We start from the raw sequence: 17,859 nt of genomic DNA on the forward strand, positions 1-17,859 counted from the left end.
AGACAGGCAGAAAGTGAAGAGGAACTCAAAAGCCTCTTGATGAAAGTGAAAGAGGAGAGTGAAAAAGTTGGCTTAAAGCTCAACATTCAGAAAACTAAGATCATGGCATCCGGTCCCATCACTTCATGGGAAATAGATGGAGAAACAGTGGAAACAGGGTCAGCCTTTATTTTTTGGGCTCCAAAATCGTGACTGTGAGCCATGAAATTAAAAGACGCTTACTCCTTGGAAGGAAAGTTATGACCAACCTAGATAGCATATTGAAAAGCAGAGACATTACTTTGCCAACAAAGGTCCGTCTAGTCAAGGCTATGGTTTTTCCTGTGGTCATGTATGGATGTGAGAGTTGGACTGTGAAGAAGGCTGAGCGCCGAAGAATTGATGCTTTTGAACTGTGGTGTTGGAGAAGACTCTTGAGAGTCCCTTGGACTGCAAGGAGATCCAACCAGTCCATTTTGAAGGAGATCAGCCCTGGGATTTCTTTGGAAGGAATGATGCTAAAGCTGAAACTCCAGTACTTTGGCCACCTCATGCAAAGAGTTGACTCATTGGAAAAGACCCTGATGCTGGGAAAAGACCCTGGGGGCAGGAGAAGGGGACAACACAGGATGAGATGGTTGGATGGCATCACTGACTCAATGGACATGGGTTTGGGTAGACTCTAGCAGTTGGTTTGTGATGGACAGGGAAGCCTGGTGTGCTGCAGTTCATGGGATTGCAAAGAGTTGGACACGACTGAGCGACTGAACTAAACTGAAAGTTAATAAAGTAGACCCCCCAAATTTGAAGTATAATGCAAAATATTTGTACTATACATAGACAATGAGTAAAGATTGTCAGAATGAGAAAAACCTAATATATGATTAATCAGACTTACAAAAAATAGAACATTTATGTCAAATGCTGAGTTTTGATGGTTCAAGTTTATCAATCTATTTCTATTTTGTTATCTCCTATTTTCAGTTTTTGTATCAAACATCTGCCAGGTTAGCATTAACCCTATTTAACTTTTTAAAAAGTATTTTGTAAAACTAGTCTTAAAAGTAATGTGGGCATGATGTTAATGAACCTGGATGTGTGTCCGCACAGCAAAGCCAATTTACTGATACCGAGTTGTGGTAAAGGACAGTACAGTGTTATTGCAGGTCACCAGACAATGAGAATGGGAAACTCATGATCAAAATACCCAGCTTTGCAATAGCTTTCAGGGAAGGGTTTTCAAGGACATTGTGAGGGAGGGGGCCGCGTGGTCCATGATCAGCTTGTGCTCAGCTCTTGGGTTGATTGGCATCAAGGTAAAGTTTGGCACATCATCAATTTTCTGGCTCCAATCAGTTTGGGCACTTCGTGCTTGCAGTCAGCAGTTTTCATCTGGTGGGGTCTGGTTTCTGTAAAAACAACTTAGGAATATGTGTCAGACATTTATATTTTTTAAGGAACTGGGAGTCTGATGACTCTACTATGTGGTTGATTTATAATCTGAATTGTTACCTTTCCCAGCCCAACCTCTTTTAGTTTCTACATGTTCACATATCCTGATAATTAATGCTTGAGCCAACCTTTAGAGACCCAGGGGAGATCTGGGAGATGAAAATAAAAGCCTCTTACTTCAAAAGACAGGGACACAGGCACTTGGTTACAGTTTCATGATCAAGTTTTATAGTTTAGGCAAGGTGGTGGTTTAGTCGTGTCCGACTCTTGTGACCCCATGGACTATAGCCTGCCACGCTCCTCTGTTCATGGGATTCTCCAGGCAGGAATACTGGAGTGGGTTGCTATTTTCCTTCTCCAGGGGATCTTTCCCACCCAGGAATTGAACCTGTGTCTCCTGCATTGCAGGCAGATTCTTTACCAACTGAGCTATGAGGGAATCTTAATAATGTGACTTATTGGCTGCTTCTCTCTGCCTCCTTTTATACATATCCTTTAAATACCTTCTAATGGCTGATCCTGAAACCCTCATTAGAAATTTAGTCCCTTGATTAATTGCTATTTATTAAAAAAAAATAGTCATAGAAATGATACAAACATTAATTTTAGCAGACATTTATGTTCAAATGTAAACTTATGAACTCTTTTGTGAGCAGAGGGTGTGGTAGGTAGGTTCATAAGTCCTGTTAATATTAGTCCACATACCTAGTTACAGAATTTTCTTTTGTGATGAGAACTTTTAAGATTTTTAAGATTTATTCTCTTAGCAACTTTCAGATGCACTGTACAGTATTATTAACTATAGTCACCATGCTGTACATTACATCCCCATAATTTACTTCCTTTATAACTGGAGATTTGTATCTTTTGGTCTCTCCACCATTTCCGCCACCTCACACACCACCTCTGGCAGCCAGCTATCTGTTGTCTGTGTCTAGGAGCTTGGTGCATTTTTGTTTGTTTGTTTTTATTCCATATGTAAGTGAGATCCTATTTCGTCTTTCTCCGTCTGACTTGTTTCACTTAGCATAATGTCCTCACGTCCGTGCATGTTGTTGCACATGGTAAGGTTTCAGTTTTTTCTATGGCAGGATAATAATCTGTTGTGTGTATGCATGCGTGCTTAGTCGCTTCAGTCGTGTCTGACTCTGTGTGACCCTGTGGACTGTAGCCCACCAGGCTCCTCTGTCTGCATATACATACACCACATTTTCTTCATTCATTCACCCATTAATGGATACTTAAGTTGTTTCCATATCTTGGCTTTTGTAATTGGTGCTACAGTGTTCATGGGGGCACATAACTTTTTGAATTAGTGTTTTCATTTTCTTTAGATAAATACCCAGAAATAGAATTGCTGGGTCATAAGGTAGTTCCATTTAAAATTTTTTTGAAGACACTTCCATACTGTTTTTCCTCCTGGCTGCACCAGTCTATATCCCCACCAACAGTGACTGAGGGTTCCCTTTTTTCCCTGAATTCTTGCCAATAGTTTTTCTTTTCTTTTTGATGATCATCACTCTAAAAGATACAAGGTTATATGTCATTGTTGTTTTGATTTGTATTTCCCTAATGATTAGTGATGTTTAGCATCTTTCCATGTAGCTGTTGACCACCTGTATGCATTGATCTTTTAAAGATAATAGTGACAGGGAAAATACATTTGTAATCAAAGAAGAGAGCATATTTAACAGAGGTAATGGGGTGGTATTTGAGATAAATCTTCAAAAAAAAAAAAAGAATCTACTGATGTTCCATGATGACTGTTGAGTAGGGAAAACATTCCAGGTAGTGGAAACAAATACATTGAGGATTGGCTTTTATTGCAGATAAATAGGAAGCAGTTCACTTTGGCTTATTTATTGTGAACAGGAGTATACACTGGCACAATTTTATGTGTATGGAGGGGGAGGAGTTAGTTTGGCAACAGCTATCGATTGGCAACAGCTATCAATGTTAAAGATGTTTAAGATGTTCTTTTAGCCAGCAACTTCTAAGAATTTGTCCCACAGTTATACCCTGTAGAAATTGTTGCAGTGTTGTTGCAGTAGCATAAAACTGGAAACAAAGTACTGACCAGTAGGGGAGATGAGCCTTTGAAAAGAAGGTACAGGAAGTATATTAATCTAATCTTTTTTGAGGAAAGGATGGGTCAATGGACAGATGGAACAGTTTTGGAAGAATGACCAAGAACGATTGACAACTGTTTCTCTCTAGTTTCTGGGGATACCGAGGCAAATAAGTGCTTTTGTTTTCTTTCTTCCAAGGATATTAAGAAAAGAAAGAAAAAAACTGTATGTAAATAGATTTAGAGCCTAAAATTCACAGCTCTGGGTTCTTTGCGGTATTTGATGCTACTTCTACATAACTAATTTTGATTTCAGGGGTAGGAGGGTGGAGGAGACGTGAGAAGATGAAATAAACTTTTGTCATCTAAACAGCAAACAGATTATGATTGGATTTTAAAAAAATTAAATCTTTTTTGCTACTATTTTGGGGAATTTCTTGAGACTGTTCATAGAAGTATTCATAACTGTGTAGAGTTAAAATAGGCAAATGAGTAATGCCTTTTATAAATTTATATTAAAAATATTGTTAAATAAAAACACAACAGGGAGTGAATAGGACAGGAATTTTCAGGAGGCAAGATTACCAGTTTGACCTTAATGTTTTTGTAAATTTTGGCTGCCGATTTGTGGTTTTTAATGGACTTGTCAACTAAATGAGAAGTTTGCATTATTGTAAGATACCAAGAGTAAGCCTGATAATTTTGTGATTCCTATCTAATATGTGTTATTGAGTGAAAGAATATAATAATTCTTTAATTATAATACTAGATTAAGGAAATGGCAACCCACTCCAGTGTTCTTGCCTGGAGAATCCCAGGGACGGGGGAGCCTGGCGGGCTGCCGTCTATGGGGTCGCACAGAGTTGGACACGACTGAAGTGACTTAGCAGCAGCAGCAGAGTAAATCTGGAGAATTAAATGGCAACCCATTCCAGTATTCTTACCTGGGAAATCCCATGGACAGAGGAGCTGGCGGGCTACAGTCCATGGGGTCACACACACACAAAAAAAGTCAGATAGGACTTACCGACTAAACAAGACTAAATCATGTTCTTACTTTGACAGCACAAGTATGACTGATAGTTATTTTCCTGACATTTAGGGAATCTATTAAACTTTAACTCTCCACATTAGTGGACTTAATGTTATCACCTAATTAATACAAGAAGTCAGTGCTGGCTTTCATGTTTTATTTTTGAAACCTAACTAAGACAAAACTGATTATTTAATTTTTTTTCTTTGTAATTCGTAATTTCAGCAAATCGCTGAGAATTTGTAAAGAATGGAGAGAAAATAGATGAATGATGTGAATTTTGTGCCAAATGAAGGAAATTCAGGTTGTTACAGGTTCAGTTGCCATTTAAGAAGGAAAGAAAGACAGACCTGGGTTCAAACCTAACTTTCTTTTCAGGGAAATATTTTTCACGTTTCCCAAATAATAGATTTTTGTGTTCTGACATTTTTGCCTGTTTAATGGCAGTGATTCTTTTTTCTTTTTTTTAAAGGTATGGACTCCGAGAGTTTGTGGTGATAGCACCTGCTGCAAACAATGATGCTGTCCTCAGTGAATCTAAGTGCAATCTTCTTCTGAGCTCTGTGTCTATTGCTTTGGGAAACACTGGCTGGTAGGTGGACATGTCAAAACACCTAGACATGAGTTTTAAGAACTATTTTAAATTAAAATTTATGAAGGAAACTGCTTGCTAAATGTTAGGTTTTTGATTAATATAGGATTAGTATTTTTATGTTATTATATTGGAATATTATATATAAGGACCAACACAACAAAATCTTTAGGGAAAGCATATCTAAAGGGAAACTTACTGAAATATTACATGAATATTTAAAATTAATAAATTGTACTGTTTTTGTATTTTGCTTCCAAATGTTTAATCTATTTAAATTTTGATGCAAAATCAGAACATGGAAGCAACCTAGATATCCATCAAGAGATGAATGAGTAAAGAAGTTGTACCTACACACAGTGGAATATTACTCACGTGAAAAGGAATGAATTTGAGTCAGTTCTAGTGAGGTGGATGAACCTAGAGCCTGTTCTACAGAGTGAAGTAAGTCAGAAAGAGAAGAACAAATAAATAGCGTACATTGACATATATATGGTACTGGTGAACCATATTTGTAGGGCAGCAATGGAGATGCAGACATAGAGAACAGACTTACAGACAGAATGAGAGAGAAGGTGGGCCCACTGAGAGAGTAGCACTGAAGCATATACCATATGTAAAATAGATAGCCAGTGGGAATTTGTTGTGTGACTCAGGGAGCTCAACCCAGGGCACTGTAACAACCTAGAGGGGTGGGATGAGGTGGGAGATGGGAGGGAAGGGACATATGTATACCTATGGCTGATTCATGTTGATGTGTAGCAGAAACCAACCCAATACTGTAAAGCAATTATCCTCCAATTAAAAATAATTTTAAAAATACAAAGAAAAATCTAATTTTAAAAACTTGATAACAGAGCATCACCTTGTTCAGCCTCCACTAGGACTATGCATTCAGGTAACTTGAATTTTTTGTTTCTCTGCACATGTTTTCAAATGACTGAAAGTGCTACAGGTATTGATTTTTGAAGTTAAGATAGATTTTAGTTAGTAGGCTAATTTGCAGATATGGAAATCTTTGAATAAGGAGGAACAGCTATATCTTCAAATGATTAAGTAAAATATAATTCACCACTAATGTAGGTTTAATTTGTATTGTTTAATACCTGTGAATCAAGTTTAATTAATGTCCTTGGAAATCCTAGTAGGTGAGATCACTTTTATTCAAGAAAATTTTTATTCTGCCTTTTTTTTTTTTAAATGATTTTTCAGCCATTTAAAAATAATGTTCTGACTGTACAGTGCCACTTGATGATAATTTCATTTTATTAGTGTAAGGAGAAAAGAAACTAATAATGCCTTTGTTATAAATATGTCTGTGGAATGTTCCTTGTTTATTTCTTTAGATATTTGAGATTAAAATAATGTTATACTGTAAAGCGAGATTTAGAAGCTATTCAATTTTTAATGAACTTACAGTCTATTCTTGTTAATTATATCCTACAGCCAGGTGCCACTCTTTGTGCAGATTCATCACAAATGGCGAAGAATGTATGTGGGTGAATGTCAGGGTCCTGGTGTCCGAACTGATTTTGAAATGGTTCATCTTCGAAAAGTGCCAAATCAGTATACTCATTTATCAGGTCTGCTGGATATCTTCAAATCAAAGATTGTGAGTTGGCATTGATACTTTGTCTTATCTGGGATCCAGATAAAAGTAGTAATTCAGTAATTTTATTGATTTCATAGAAATATTTCTAATATTGATAATATAATTAGAAGAAAGATGTAATCGATTATAAAAATTACTCTGTGTATCTAAAGAAACAAATATCCAATTAGTTTTTAGTGTACAAACTAAAAACTAGTTTGTATACTAGCTTTGGTTGTTCTGTTAACATTTAGATACTGTGTTAACTCTTTATATTCCTTTTTCTCTAACAGTAATATTGCCAACCCTCCCCCGTGTGAGTGGGCCTCTATGTAGCTACTTGTTGGGGACTCTGACTAAGAGCAACTGAGATGTGAACTCTTGGGTTCTGAATTGCTATTTTTCCCCCCAAGGGTCTATTTGATGTTTAAAATTAATCTGGCTTATAATGCTATGACTGAGGGCAGCAGGGCTAACTTGGATGTACTCAATACATCTTTATTTTTCTCTAAAAACACTATAACAGAGATATGGAGGACTTGCCTGTGCTACTCTTTTACAAAGTAGCTGTCCTAGACTCTTTAAAAATAGCAGTTTCATGATAGGCAATACAAATTCTGGGAGCTATTTAGCTTAAAAGAGAGTGAAGTGATGTAACAACTAAAGGCAGTGTGTGATCCTTGATCACAGCAAAATAGCCATAAAGGACACAATTGGAACAGTGGGACAGTTTTAATATGGACTATATATTACAAAATAATATCAGTGTTAAAATTCTTGAGTGTGATAATTGTGTTATGGTTGCATAGGATAATATCCTTGTTCATAGGAATCACATGCTGAATGAAGTATTTAGAGGTGAGTTGCCATGATGCTTGCAATTTACTTTCAAAAGTTTCAGTCAAAAAGATCATGTGGGTATTCATTATGCTAGCTTTGCAACCTTTCTGAAGGTTTACAAATTTTGAAAATTAAAAAAAATAAGAAAATGCTGAAATTTCTTTTTTTAACATATATTGTTTGTAGAAAGATATTTAGGATTAGAACTTCATAAATGTATGTTTTCAGTGTTGAGGCTGTAAATAGCATGGTGCTAGGATTATCACTACAAAGATGAATCTACTTGATATTTTTAAAAAGTACATGTACCAGGTTAAGAAATTAAAGAGGTAAAAACTTCTTTATATCCTTAGTCCCTTTCCTCAAAATAACTATTGTTAGCTGTTTCTGTGATTATCTCCATTAAACAAATGATAGAAGTATGTCTTTTAGAAAGTTCCCTGTCTATATGCAACTTTTCCCCCAAAACCTCTCTGGACCTTGAAATGCTGTCTTAAATACTACTCAATTCTTCATGTGTTGCCTTGAGAAATTTTTGAAAAAGACAAATATGTGTTATTTCTACTCTGTTAGTTTTCCTTTGTTCTCACCAAATCTTCAGTTATGTTTAATTATTTTAGATAAAATTCTAGTCAGATGCAAATATTAATGTTTTATTCCTCTTTTTAAAAACATTAGTGAAAGTTATTTTCATGGATCTTTTACTCCTCTACGTAACTCAGCTTCTTACTAAAACTAGGGACCACATTGATTTGTGAAGCCTGATTTAGAATATGACTGTAAAAAAAAAAAAAAAAGCGTTCCTAATCAGTTTATTACATCGTCTTTCAGAACTTTTACAAACCTCACTGGTATAAATATGAAAGTTTATTTGGTAAGAGTTGAACTTAAAATAATTGAGACCTGTTTTGAGTACTTTATTGGTATTACATAAAACTACTTAATATGCAACTCTCTTATACTGTCTTTATAAGGCTATCTTTATAAATATTACCCTTTAAATCTACTGGAAGTGTTCCAAGGCACTTTAGCCCCACAGTGGCGATTTATTTCATTTTCACATGAATCTAATATTTTGAAAAGGCTTCCTTGGCAGAGTGGCAGCAGAGGGTGGTTGTCCTTGGAATCACATAAAGTTTAAATTTAAATCCTCTTTTGCCACAATCCTTTAAATGTTTGAAAGCGCTCTCATACCGTAGTGTTTCCTTTTTCAATTTAGACATTCTTCATTCTATCAGATGTTCTTTATGTTTCATGGTTTTATATTCTGATTTGGATATTTATCTTTCTTAGAATTGTATTTATTTCTTCATGTTCTGGGGAAGTTTTGTTTGCAGGCTCATTTTTAATGTCATCTTTTTGTAGTTTTAAACTTTCCTATCTTCTCTAGTGGTTTTATAATTTGTGATTGCTTCTTATCTGTAGACTATTTCAGAAGCCTGTCTTAAAATGGTGTTTGATGCCTCTTGCTCGGTATTGATATTGTGGTATTGCACATGGAGTCTTGGAATCATTGAATTGCTTGCTTGGATCATGAGTGAGTGAGTGAGTGAAGTCACTCAGTCATGTCCGACTCTTTGTGACCCCATGGATTGTAGCCCACCAGGTTCCTCCGTCCATGGGATTCTCCAGGCAGGAATACTGGAGTGGGTTGCCATTTCTTTCTGCAGGGGATCTTCCCGACCCAGGGATTGAACCCAGGTCTTCTGCATTGCAGGTAGACGCTTTAACCTCTGAGCCACCTGGGAAGCCTGGATGCCTGGATCATAGGAGTGGGTTTTTCCCCAGGTCACACAACTTTTTCTAGCCTTATACCTTCCAGCACAGCCACTGCTCCAATCTAGAGTACTCTGTCCATATGTCTGCCTTAAGCAGAGAGTCTTGTAGTGCCCTCAGTCTGGGCTGAGTACTTTGGATCCATTTAATGCAGTCCATAATCCTGGCTGTCATCTGGAACTTAGCAAGCATGTGTCTTGGGTCCCACTTAATACTTTTAGTTTTCTGTACCTTTTCTATACCTTTTCTAGGGTCTGTGAAGATAAGTCATGTTTGATCCTAGCTGTTTCTTTTTGGTCATCTCTTTCTGTATTTGCCAACATTGCTAACGTGACTGGAGCAGAGGTTATGTGTCAAAGTGACCTCATTATGGTTTCTAGATCATTACTGGTCTAGAATTACTGGTGAATGCTCATTTGGTACCTAAACCTAAGTAAAAAGTAATTATTTCTGACCAGCTAGAATCTTACTTGCTTCTGTAGGACACAGCAGCCCAAAACTGAATTAACTCTCTCTTTTTTGGCAGCTATCTTGAGATTGAGTTTGTATTCAGTTAAAGTTACTAATGACATTTATAGCTACTGATGCTGAGCTAAAGGGTCTATGTTATTTCTTCTGACCAGCAGTATCAGAAACACCTGGAAACTGGGTAGATATGCAGGATATTGTTGAATCTGCATTTTCATAAGCTCACTAGGTCATGCCTATGCATACTTAATTCCTATTCCACATTAATATAGCTTAACCATTATTAAGGGAAGCTGAGATTATGAGATGTTTGGATATTATTAATTTTTATTATTATTAATGAGTATAAAGATAGATCTTAATTTTCTGATTCATTAATATAAACTATTTTGCCTGAGTGACCATTTGTCACAGTCTAACATTTTCGTTAAATATTCAAGACTGGCTTTGAGTTTATTTTCATTTCAAAGGGAAAAAAGACATCTTAAACCTAGTTTTATATTTTGTAGCAGTTTTACTTTATTTAAAAAATGATTCACATTTTTTTACATGCAACATGGCTGAAGAGACTAGTAAGAAATTATATTTGTGTAATTAAAATTGTGTAAGATATTTTGAAATAGTATTTTACTTAATAGAATGTAATATCTCTTCCTGGTAGTAGGTCAAACAGCTTTTTTTTTTTGGAAGTTTATTTCTTTCTTATAAAATTTATTTTTAATTGGAGGATAATTACTTTACTATATAGTGAGGGTTTCTGCCATACATCAACATGAATCAGCCACAGGCATACACATGTCCCCTCCCTCTTAAACCTTCCTCCCACCTCCCTCCTTATCCTACCTCTCTAGACTGTCACAGAGCACTGGCTTTGGGTTTCCTGCATCATACAGCAAATTCCCACTGGCTAGCTATTGTACATTTGGTCATGTGTATGTTTCAGTACTACTCTCTCAAGTCTTTCCACCGTCTCCCTCTCCCACTGTGACCAAAATTCTGTTCTTTATGGTTGTCTCCTTTGCTGCCCTGTAAATATGATCATCAGTACCATCTTTCTAGATTTCATATGTATGCGTTAATATACAAAATCTGTCTTTCTGACTTCACTCTGTATAATAGGATCTAGATTAATCCACCTCATTAGAACTGACTCATGTGCTCCTTTTTTATAGCTAAGTAATATTCCATTGTGTGTATGTACCACAACTTCTGTATCCATTCATCTGTTGATGGACATCTAGGTTGCCTCCATATCCTAGCTATTGTACATAGTACTGCAGTGAACATTGGGGTACATGTATCTTTTTCAGTTATGGTTTCCTGAGGGTATATGCCCAGTAGTGGGATTGCTGGTTCGTATAGTAGTTTTATTCCTAGTTTTTTAAGGAATCTCCATACTGTTTTCTATAGTGGCTGTTATCAATTTGCATTCCTACCAATGGTGCATGAGGGTTCCCTTTTCTCCACACCCTCTCCAGCATTTATTGTTTGTAGACTTTCTGATGATGGCCATTCTGACTGGTGTAAGATGATACCTCATTGTGGTTTTGATTTGAGTTTCTCTAATAATGTGTGATGTTGAGCATCTTTTCATGTGTTTGTTGGCCCTCTGTATGTCTTCTTTGGAGACATGTCTGTTTAGATAGTCTGTCCAATTTTTGATTGGATTGTTTGTTTTTCTGGTATTGAGCTGCGTGAGCTGCTTGTATATTTTGGAGATTAATCCTCTGTCAGTTGTTTCCTTTGCTGTTATTTCCTCCCATTCTGAGGGTTGTCTTTTCACCTTGCTTGTACTTTCCTTCATTGTACAAAAGCTTTTAAGTTTAATTTGGTCCCTTTTGTTTATTTTTGTTTTTATTTCCGTTACTCTAGGAGATGGGTCATGGAGGATCTTGCTGTGATTTATGTCAGAGTTAAGCAGCTTTATTTTAATGTAATTTGTTCTCTGGCATTATAGGCTGTGAGAATTTCCCCTATGAAAATGAAATCCTAAATTCCGCACCTTTGGCTCTAATAACTTCAGTGACTTAGTTTTCCTTTTTAATGGCTAAAATGTCATACATACATTTTTTATGGCTGGTTTATGTGTGCCATATCTAACACTATAACCTGAAAATCCCCATGTCATAAAGGTAGTAATTCATCTACTTCAGTAGTTTGAAATTTGCATCTGGTATTACAAGGGTACTAACATTTCATGATATTGTCTTTGCATTTACTTCTTAGGGATGTCCATTAACTCCATTGCCTCCAGTTAATATTGCTATACGGTTTACCTATGTTCTTCAGGATTGGCAGCAGTATTTTTGGCCTCAGCAACCTCCGGGTGAGATAATTTAGAACTATATTCAGAAACTAAAAGTATTTAACAGTGTGTTTCAAGTGTTTGAAATATTTGTAACTCATTTTTAATGTATAGTGTTGCTAATTTCATTGCCCTTATCACTTTTTTCTCTTGAAAACTGTAGGTTTTTCTAGAGACAACTCTAGAATTATTCTAGACAATTACTCTAATTGTCAGTTACTCTCTACTTGACAATCTGTCTTTGAAAAAAATATTATTTATAAAGCATTCCCTTGCTATGGAACATTGTATGCTGAAAATTAGTAATTAATGAATAATTAAAATGTCTGCTTTCAGAATATAAGAAGAGAAACCTCTCTTCTATGCTGAGAACAGACGTGCACAGAACCTTATAGAGAGTAGAGTGTGAAGTAGAGGGTTAAATAAGGAAAGCAGAAAAAAAAAAAAAAGAAATGTATATATACACATATGCTGGGAAGAACTGTAGAATATTTTACTTTAACTTGTGTTTTTATAAAAATTAATTAAAATCATTTTACCTACTTAGCCATTGATGTACTGATTAATTTCAGTTCAGTTGCTCAGTCGTGTCTGACTCTTTGCGACCCCATGAATCGCAGCACGCCAGGCCTCCCTTTCCATCACTAGCTCCCGGAGTTCACCCAGACTCACGTCCATCGAGTCAGTAATGCCATCCAGCCATCTCATCCTCTGTCGTCCCCTCCTCCTCCTGCCCCCAATCCCTCCCAGCATCAGAGTCTTTTCCAGTGAGTCAACTCTTCGCATGAGGTGGCCAAAGTACTGGAGTTTCAGCTTCAGCATCATTCCTTCCAAAGAAATCCCAGGGCTGATCTCCTTCAGAATGGACTGAAAGAGTCCAAGGGACTCTTCAAGAGTCCAAGTGCTAAAGTTCACATTTAAATCCTGGTCAAACTCCAAGTCGCATCATCCTTTGATTCTACCATGTTGCTTTTCACCTTTTAATTTAATTAAAATTTATACAGTTATAGTCCAGCAATAATTTTTAGCTTGCTAAGTTTTTAAAAAAAATTATTTTTGACTGTGCTGGGTCTTGGTTGCTGCTCAGATTTTTCTCTAGTTGTGACGAGGCGGGGCTACTTTCTACTTGCGATGCCTTCTCTTGTGGCGCACAGGCTTAATTGCTCTGTGGCACTTGGGATCTTCCCAGATCAGGGATCAAACCAGTGCCTCCTGCACATTAGTAGGTGGATTCTTTACCACTGAGCCACCATGGAAGCCCTAGCTCACTGATTTTAAACATGTCCTTATTATAAATTTTGAAGTTCTTTAATTCACATTTTATAATAAAACTAGTTATTTTGATCTCTGTTGTAAGCATTCTTTAGTTGGAAAAATGGAATGAACTGATTTGAGAAAATTTACTGACTCAAGTAATTGAACCATATTTAATGCTAATTTTAATAATTTAGTTAGGGTGTGGGTATTTGTCAAACATGATTTTAGTGAATCTGTAAATGTTCATAACTCAACAGTAGACTTTAGTAATTCACAGTGTTGTGTGAATAATTAAAAACAACCATTTGTGTTACTTTGAAGACAAATCTTTTTGACGTCTTTTAGAAGTGTTTATTCTTCAAGAGGGATGAAACTAAGCGATGATTTACCTTCTAAATTTTCCTCTAATCTCAGATACCATTCATAAGGGAATGGAAATTATTTTCTGTGCTTCAGATATTTCCATATACTGTCAGCTTAAATAAAGTTTTATTAATGATGACTAATTTGGGCTATTCTGAAATTATTAACAGCAAAACTGATGAATGTAGGTTGATGATTAAATTTTTTAATACTTATTTAATTGTTCTTTTAAATAATATGAATCACATACTTAGAAAATTTTTAAAATTTACAAGAATAATATTCTCTTGAATAGTACTTAAGGAATTTTTCAGAAGGGCAAAATTTAGAATGCAGGCTTGAATACAGCACTTTACAAACAGGAATTAAATGTATCCTTTTACTATAACTTTCCGTTTTTTTTACTCTAACATTCTTGGAGGAAGTCTAATATCTGACAGCTTGCTCTCTAACTTGCTGTGTCTTAATGTAGACAGTTTTAAATCTATAATCTTTCAAAAGGTTGACATAATTAAATTTAAATTCTTATTTCTCCACTTTTGGCTAACTTGTGGAAATTTTTTTTTCTTCTTTAGATATAGATGCCCTTGTAGGAGGAGAAGTGGGAGGCCTGGAATTCGGCAAGTTACCATTTGGTGCCTGTGAAGATCCCATTAGGTGTGACTTGCGTTATATTGTTTGAATTATGGGACTTTTAAAATTCTATTTGATGTTGATTTTACTGTGTTTTATAATACTGCAGCCTCCTGGAATGAATGTAGTCCTGGAAATAGAGACCTGCTTGTAATAATCTGTCCATCTTTTTTTTTCCTCTGTAACTTAAGAAGTAAAAGAAGGTTTAAAGTAATATATAAAACATATATAATACACTTAATGTATTAAGTGTATATTAATAGAATACATTAATGTAATGTAATGTATAATATAATGTAATATACAATAATAATACATTAATGTAATTAAGTGTATATTAATACACTTAATGTATAAGGAATCACTTCCTTATAGAAGTGATTCTTGACCTACTTTGGGGAAACGTTTTAAATATTGAAAAGCACAGATATTGTCATATAACACAAATTTTCGTGTGTCCATCACCCAGAGTTAACAATTTTTTGCATTTTTCCTGGCCACTTTTTCAAAATTAAGACGTAAATAAGAGACACAAAGGTGACCTTATAGGTTACCCAATTGCTTTTCTAGAAGAACTACTACTTAAAAAAAAAAAGAATAAAAACAACTGTTTCACGAGAAAATGTAGGGGTTGGAAAACTTCATCACTGCTAGCAAAATATTTGGAAAATATAAACAGTGCTGATATAAAAACTATCTCATTTGTTAAACTATTTGGTTATTTTAAAATATATATATTCACATTTTGTCGTTCAGTTGCTAAATTGTGTCCTACTCAGCGACCTCATTGACTGCAGCACGCCAGGCTTCCCTGTCTTTCACCATGTCCCGGAGTTTGCTCAAATTCATCATGTCCATTAAGTCAGTGATGCTATCTAACCATCTCATCCTCGGCTATCCTCTTGTCCTTTTGCCTTCTTTAATACTCTCACTTAAATGTAGAAATAATAATACTTTTCACTTAAAATCACTTAAGGGAGACGATAAAGTGGGTATCTTTTAAAATTGATATTTATTATATGTGCCAGACACTGTGCTAAGAGGAAGATCCTGAAGTAAGTAAAACTGACAGCTTCTGCCTTCTCGGCTTTTGTAGTCTAATTAAATAAAATAGATGAACTAATCACCTAAGTAAACTTAGAATTATAAATTATGGAATAATTTGAAGGAAAAGTATAGGTATGCCATCAGTAAAGTCTTCTCAAAGGAAAGGGTATTTACTCTGAGTCTCAATTAGGGAAGAATTTAGCCAGGCAGAGAATGAGAGAACGACCATTCCAGGTGCAGGGAAGAGCCTATGCAAAGCACCCTGATGCAGGAAACAGCTTGGAAAGTCTACGGAAGGAAACAAAAGGTGGCTATCATGGCTAGAATGTAGTGGGCAAGCAAGAAACAGTGTCGGAGTGGATACAGATAGAATTGTGGCTTCCAGTGGGGTCGTTTATTTGAATTTTACTTAGAGAAGATTCTAGGGGGAGAGCAATAAACTGACCTGATAGAAATGTGGAGGTTTTAATTGTTAAATATTTCTTCCAAATCTGTATCGTGATGAGGAGTCAGTCAGCAAAGGAACAAGTGATTGAAGAACACAGAAATAAGTTGAGGGTAAGATGGTGCATGTGGCACACCATTTAAATCAAACAGTGATTAGCAAATATTGTGGGCACAGTGCTTTTGAAAAGGCATCTTTAATAGTGAAAGAGTCAGTATCTTGTCTCATTGTCAAAGAAATTTTTCTATAGTTAGAGGGAGAGGAGAGGACTTAATCATAAAAGCTTAGGAATTGCATTTGAGGTTCATACTTTAAAAAATTCAGTAGTGGATAGTTTTAAATTTCCAATCATTCTAATCATTTAAACTATATGATATCACATATTATTTGCAGTCATTTTTTACCTTAATTAGTTTTATTATGAATAATAAATTCATGTTCAGTGCAGAGAAAATGTAAAAATGGGCAAAACCCCTATGTTTAGTAGTCACATTGTCTAGTGGCAAACTGTTTAATAGTCAACTCTAATTCAAGCGAAAAATCAGTTTTTTGGATAGATACTTAGTAACTCAAATGTTTAATTGGGACCATTGTAGAACCAGGCTCAGAAAATAGCCTTGAGCCAAGCCTGCCTAATTGTCTGGTTCATAACCCAGGTTACACTGCATTGTTGTGGAGTGCTGGCCCACTGTGAATTCCTAACTGTGCTTACAGATTCAGATTCTCAGACTAGAGTTGCCAGTTAGTCAAGTATCACCAAAGAGCAAAGAAATGAAGTAATTGACCCTTTTGACTTCTATATTCTCTGAACATAACAAGTGAGATCAGAATCTAGACAGGAGGAAAAAAAAATCATTAAATTTATAATCACCTACTCATAGGTGCTCACTGACCACAGCTTGCTATATGTGCTTCCGACCATTTTTCATATATATGAATTAGGTGTGTATATGTACATGTTTATGTGTATATATGCAGCAGATCCCCCAACACCACCCTCAAGTTGATTTGCTAGGAGAACTTGTAGGACTCAATGTATAGCTGTGCTCATGCTTATTTACTAAGAAAAAGGATATGGTGCAAAAATCAGCAAAGGGAAAAGGCATATGGGGTGAGGTCCGGAGCAAATGAAGGACAAACTTCATCTTCCCATGTAGTCACACAGGACACATTCAGTTCCCCCAGCAATGAATTGTGACAGTATGTGTGAAAGGGTGTCTACCAGGGAAGCTCACTAGAGGCTCAGCACTTAGAAGTTTTAATCAGAGACTGGTCATGTAGGCACCCTCTGGCTAGCCTGTACCAGAAGGAAACCAGATATTTCCATCAACCGTGTTTTTGGCACAGGTAATTTAGGCACAGGGAATGATAGGAACCCTCCTGAAATTCAAGTTCCCAGATGCCAAACCAGGGACTAGCCTTGCAAGTAATCCTTTCTCAGTGTTAGGCCTGCTATGGTAACTCTTTTTTGCACAGTATTTATTTTATAAATATATGTCATCATACATTTTTTGTGGCTTGTTATTTTATAATTTTACATGAAAAGTTTCTGAAATTTAATTTTCATCTATAAAAAGAGGTCAGCAAACTATGACCTGTGGACCAAATCTGACCAGTGGCCTGTTTTTATATACATAATGAGCTACATTACCATAGTTTTAATGGGCTGAACTCTGGATGGTGAAACTGTAGCCCAAAAGACGTCCCTACAGTTAGCCCATGAATGTGCCCGGAATCTGTATGCACTGTGGATGGTCTTCACGGGGCTAGGTCTTGTTCACCCCATGCTCTTCTGATGTAATGGAGCTTAGGGATCTGCTCAGCCTCCAGCAGAGCCTGCACCAGGCTTCCAGCAGATCTGCTCAGAATTTGATGCCTCTTAGCCAATCTACCCTTCATGGGTCTCCACCAGGGAAAGCCACCCCAAGCACACCAAAGGCTCAGGGGGTGAAGTCTCAACCCAAGAAAATTATAGTAGAAATCATGCTCCCCAACCTCGTGAGACAGTGA

General features: G+C 36.2%; 1 protein-coding gene across 1 annotated transcript in view; it reads left to right on the top strand.

The window, feature by feature from the left end:
* RAB3GAP1 (RAB3 GTPase activating protein subunit 1 (catalytic)) overlaps window positions 1-17,859 on the top strand; it is a 112,274-nt gene that overhangs the window by 57,409 nt on the left and 37,006 nt on the right. Inside the window, exons 6-9 of the mRNA XM_010853652.1 lie at window positions 5,005-5,124; window positions 6,571-6,736; window positions 12,026-12,125; window positions 14,300-14,381. Coding sequence (XP_010851954.1) covers window positions 5,005-5,124; window positions 6,571-6,736; window positions 12,026-12,125; window positions 14,300-14,381 — 468 coding nt within the window. The remainder of the gene's footprint in view (window positions 1-5,004; window positions 5,125-6,570; window positions 6,737-12,025; window positions 12,126-14,299; window positions 14,382-17,859) is intronic.

This window comes from Bison bison, unplaced genomic scaffold (genome assembly GCF_000754665.1).
Source record: "Bison bison bison isolate TAMUID 2011002044 unplaced genomic scaffold, Bison_UMD1.0 scf7180017864330, whole genome shotgun sequence".
Taxonomy (NCBI): Eukaryota; Metazoa; Chordata; class Mammalia; order Artiodactyla; family Bovidae; genus Bison; species Bison bison.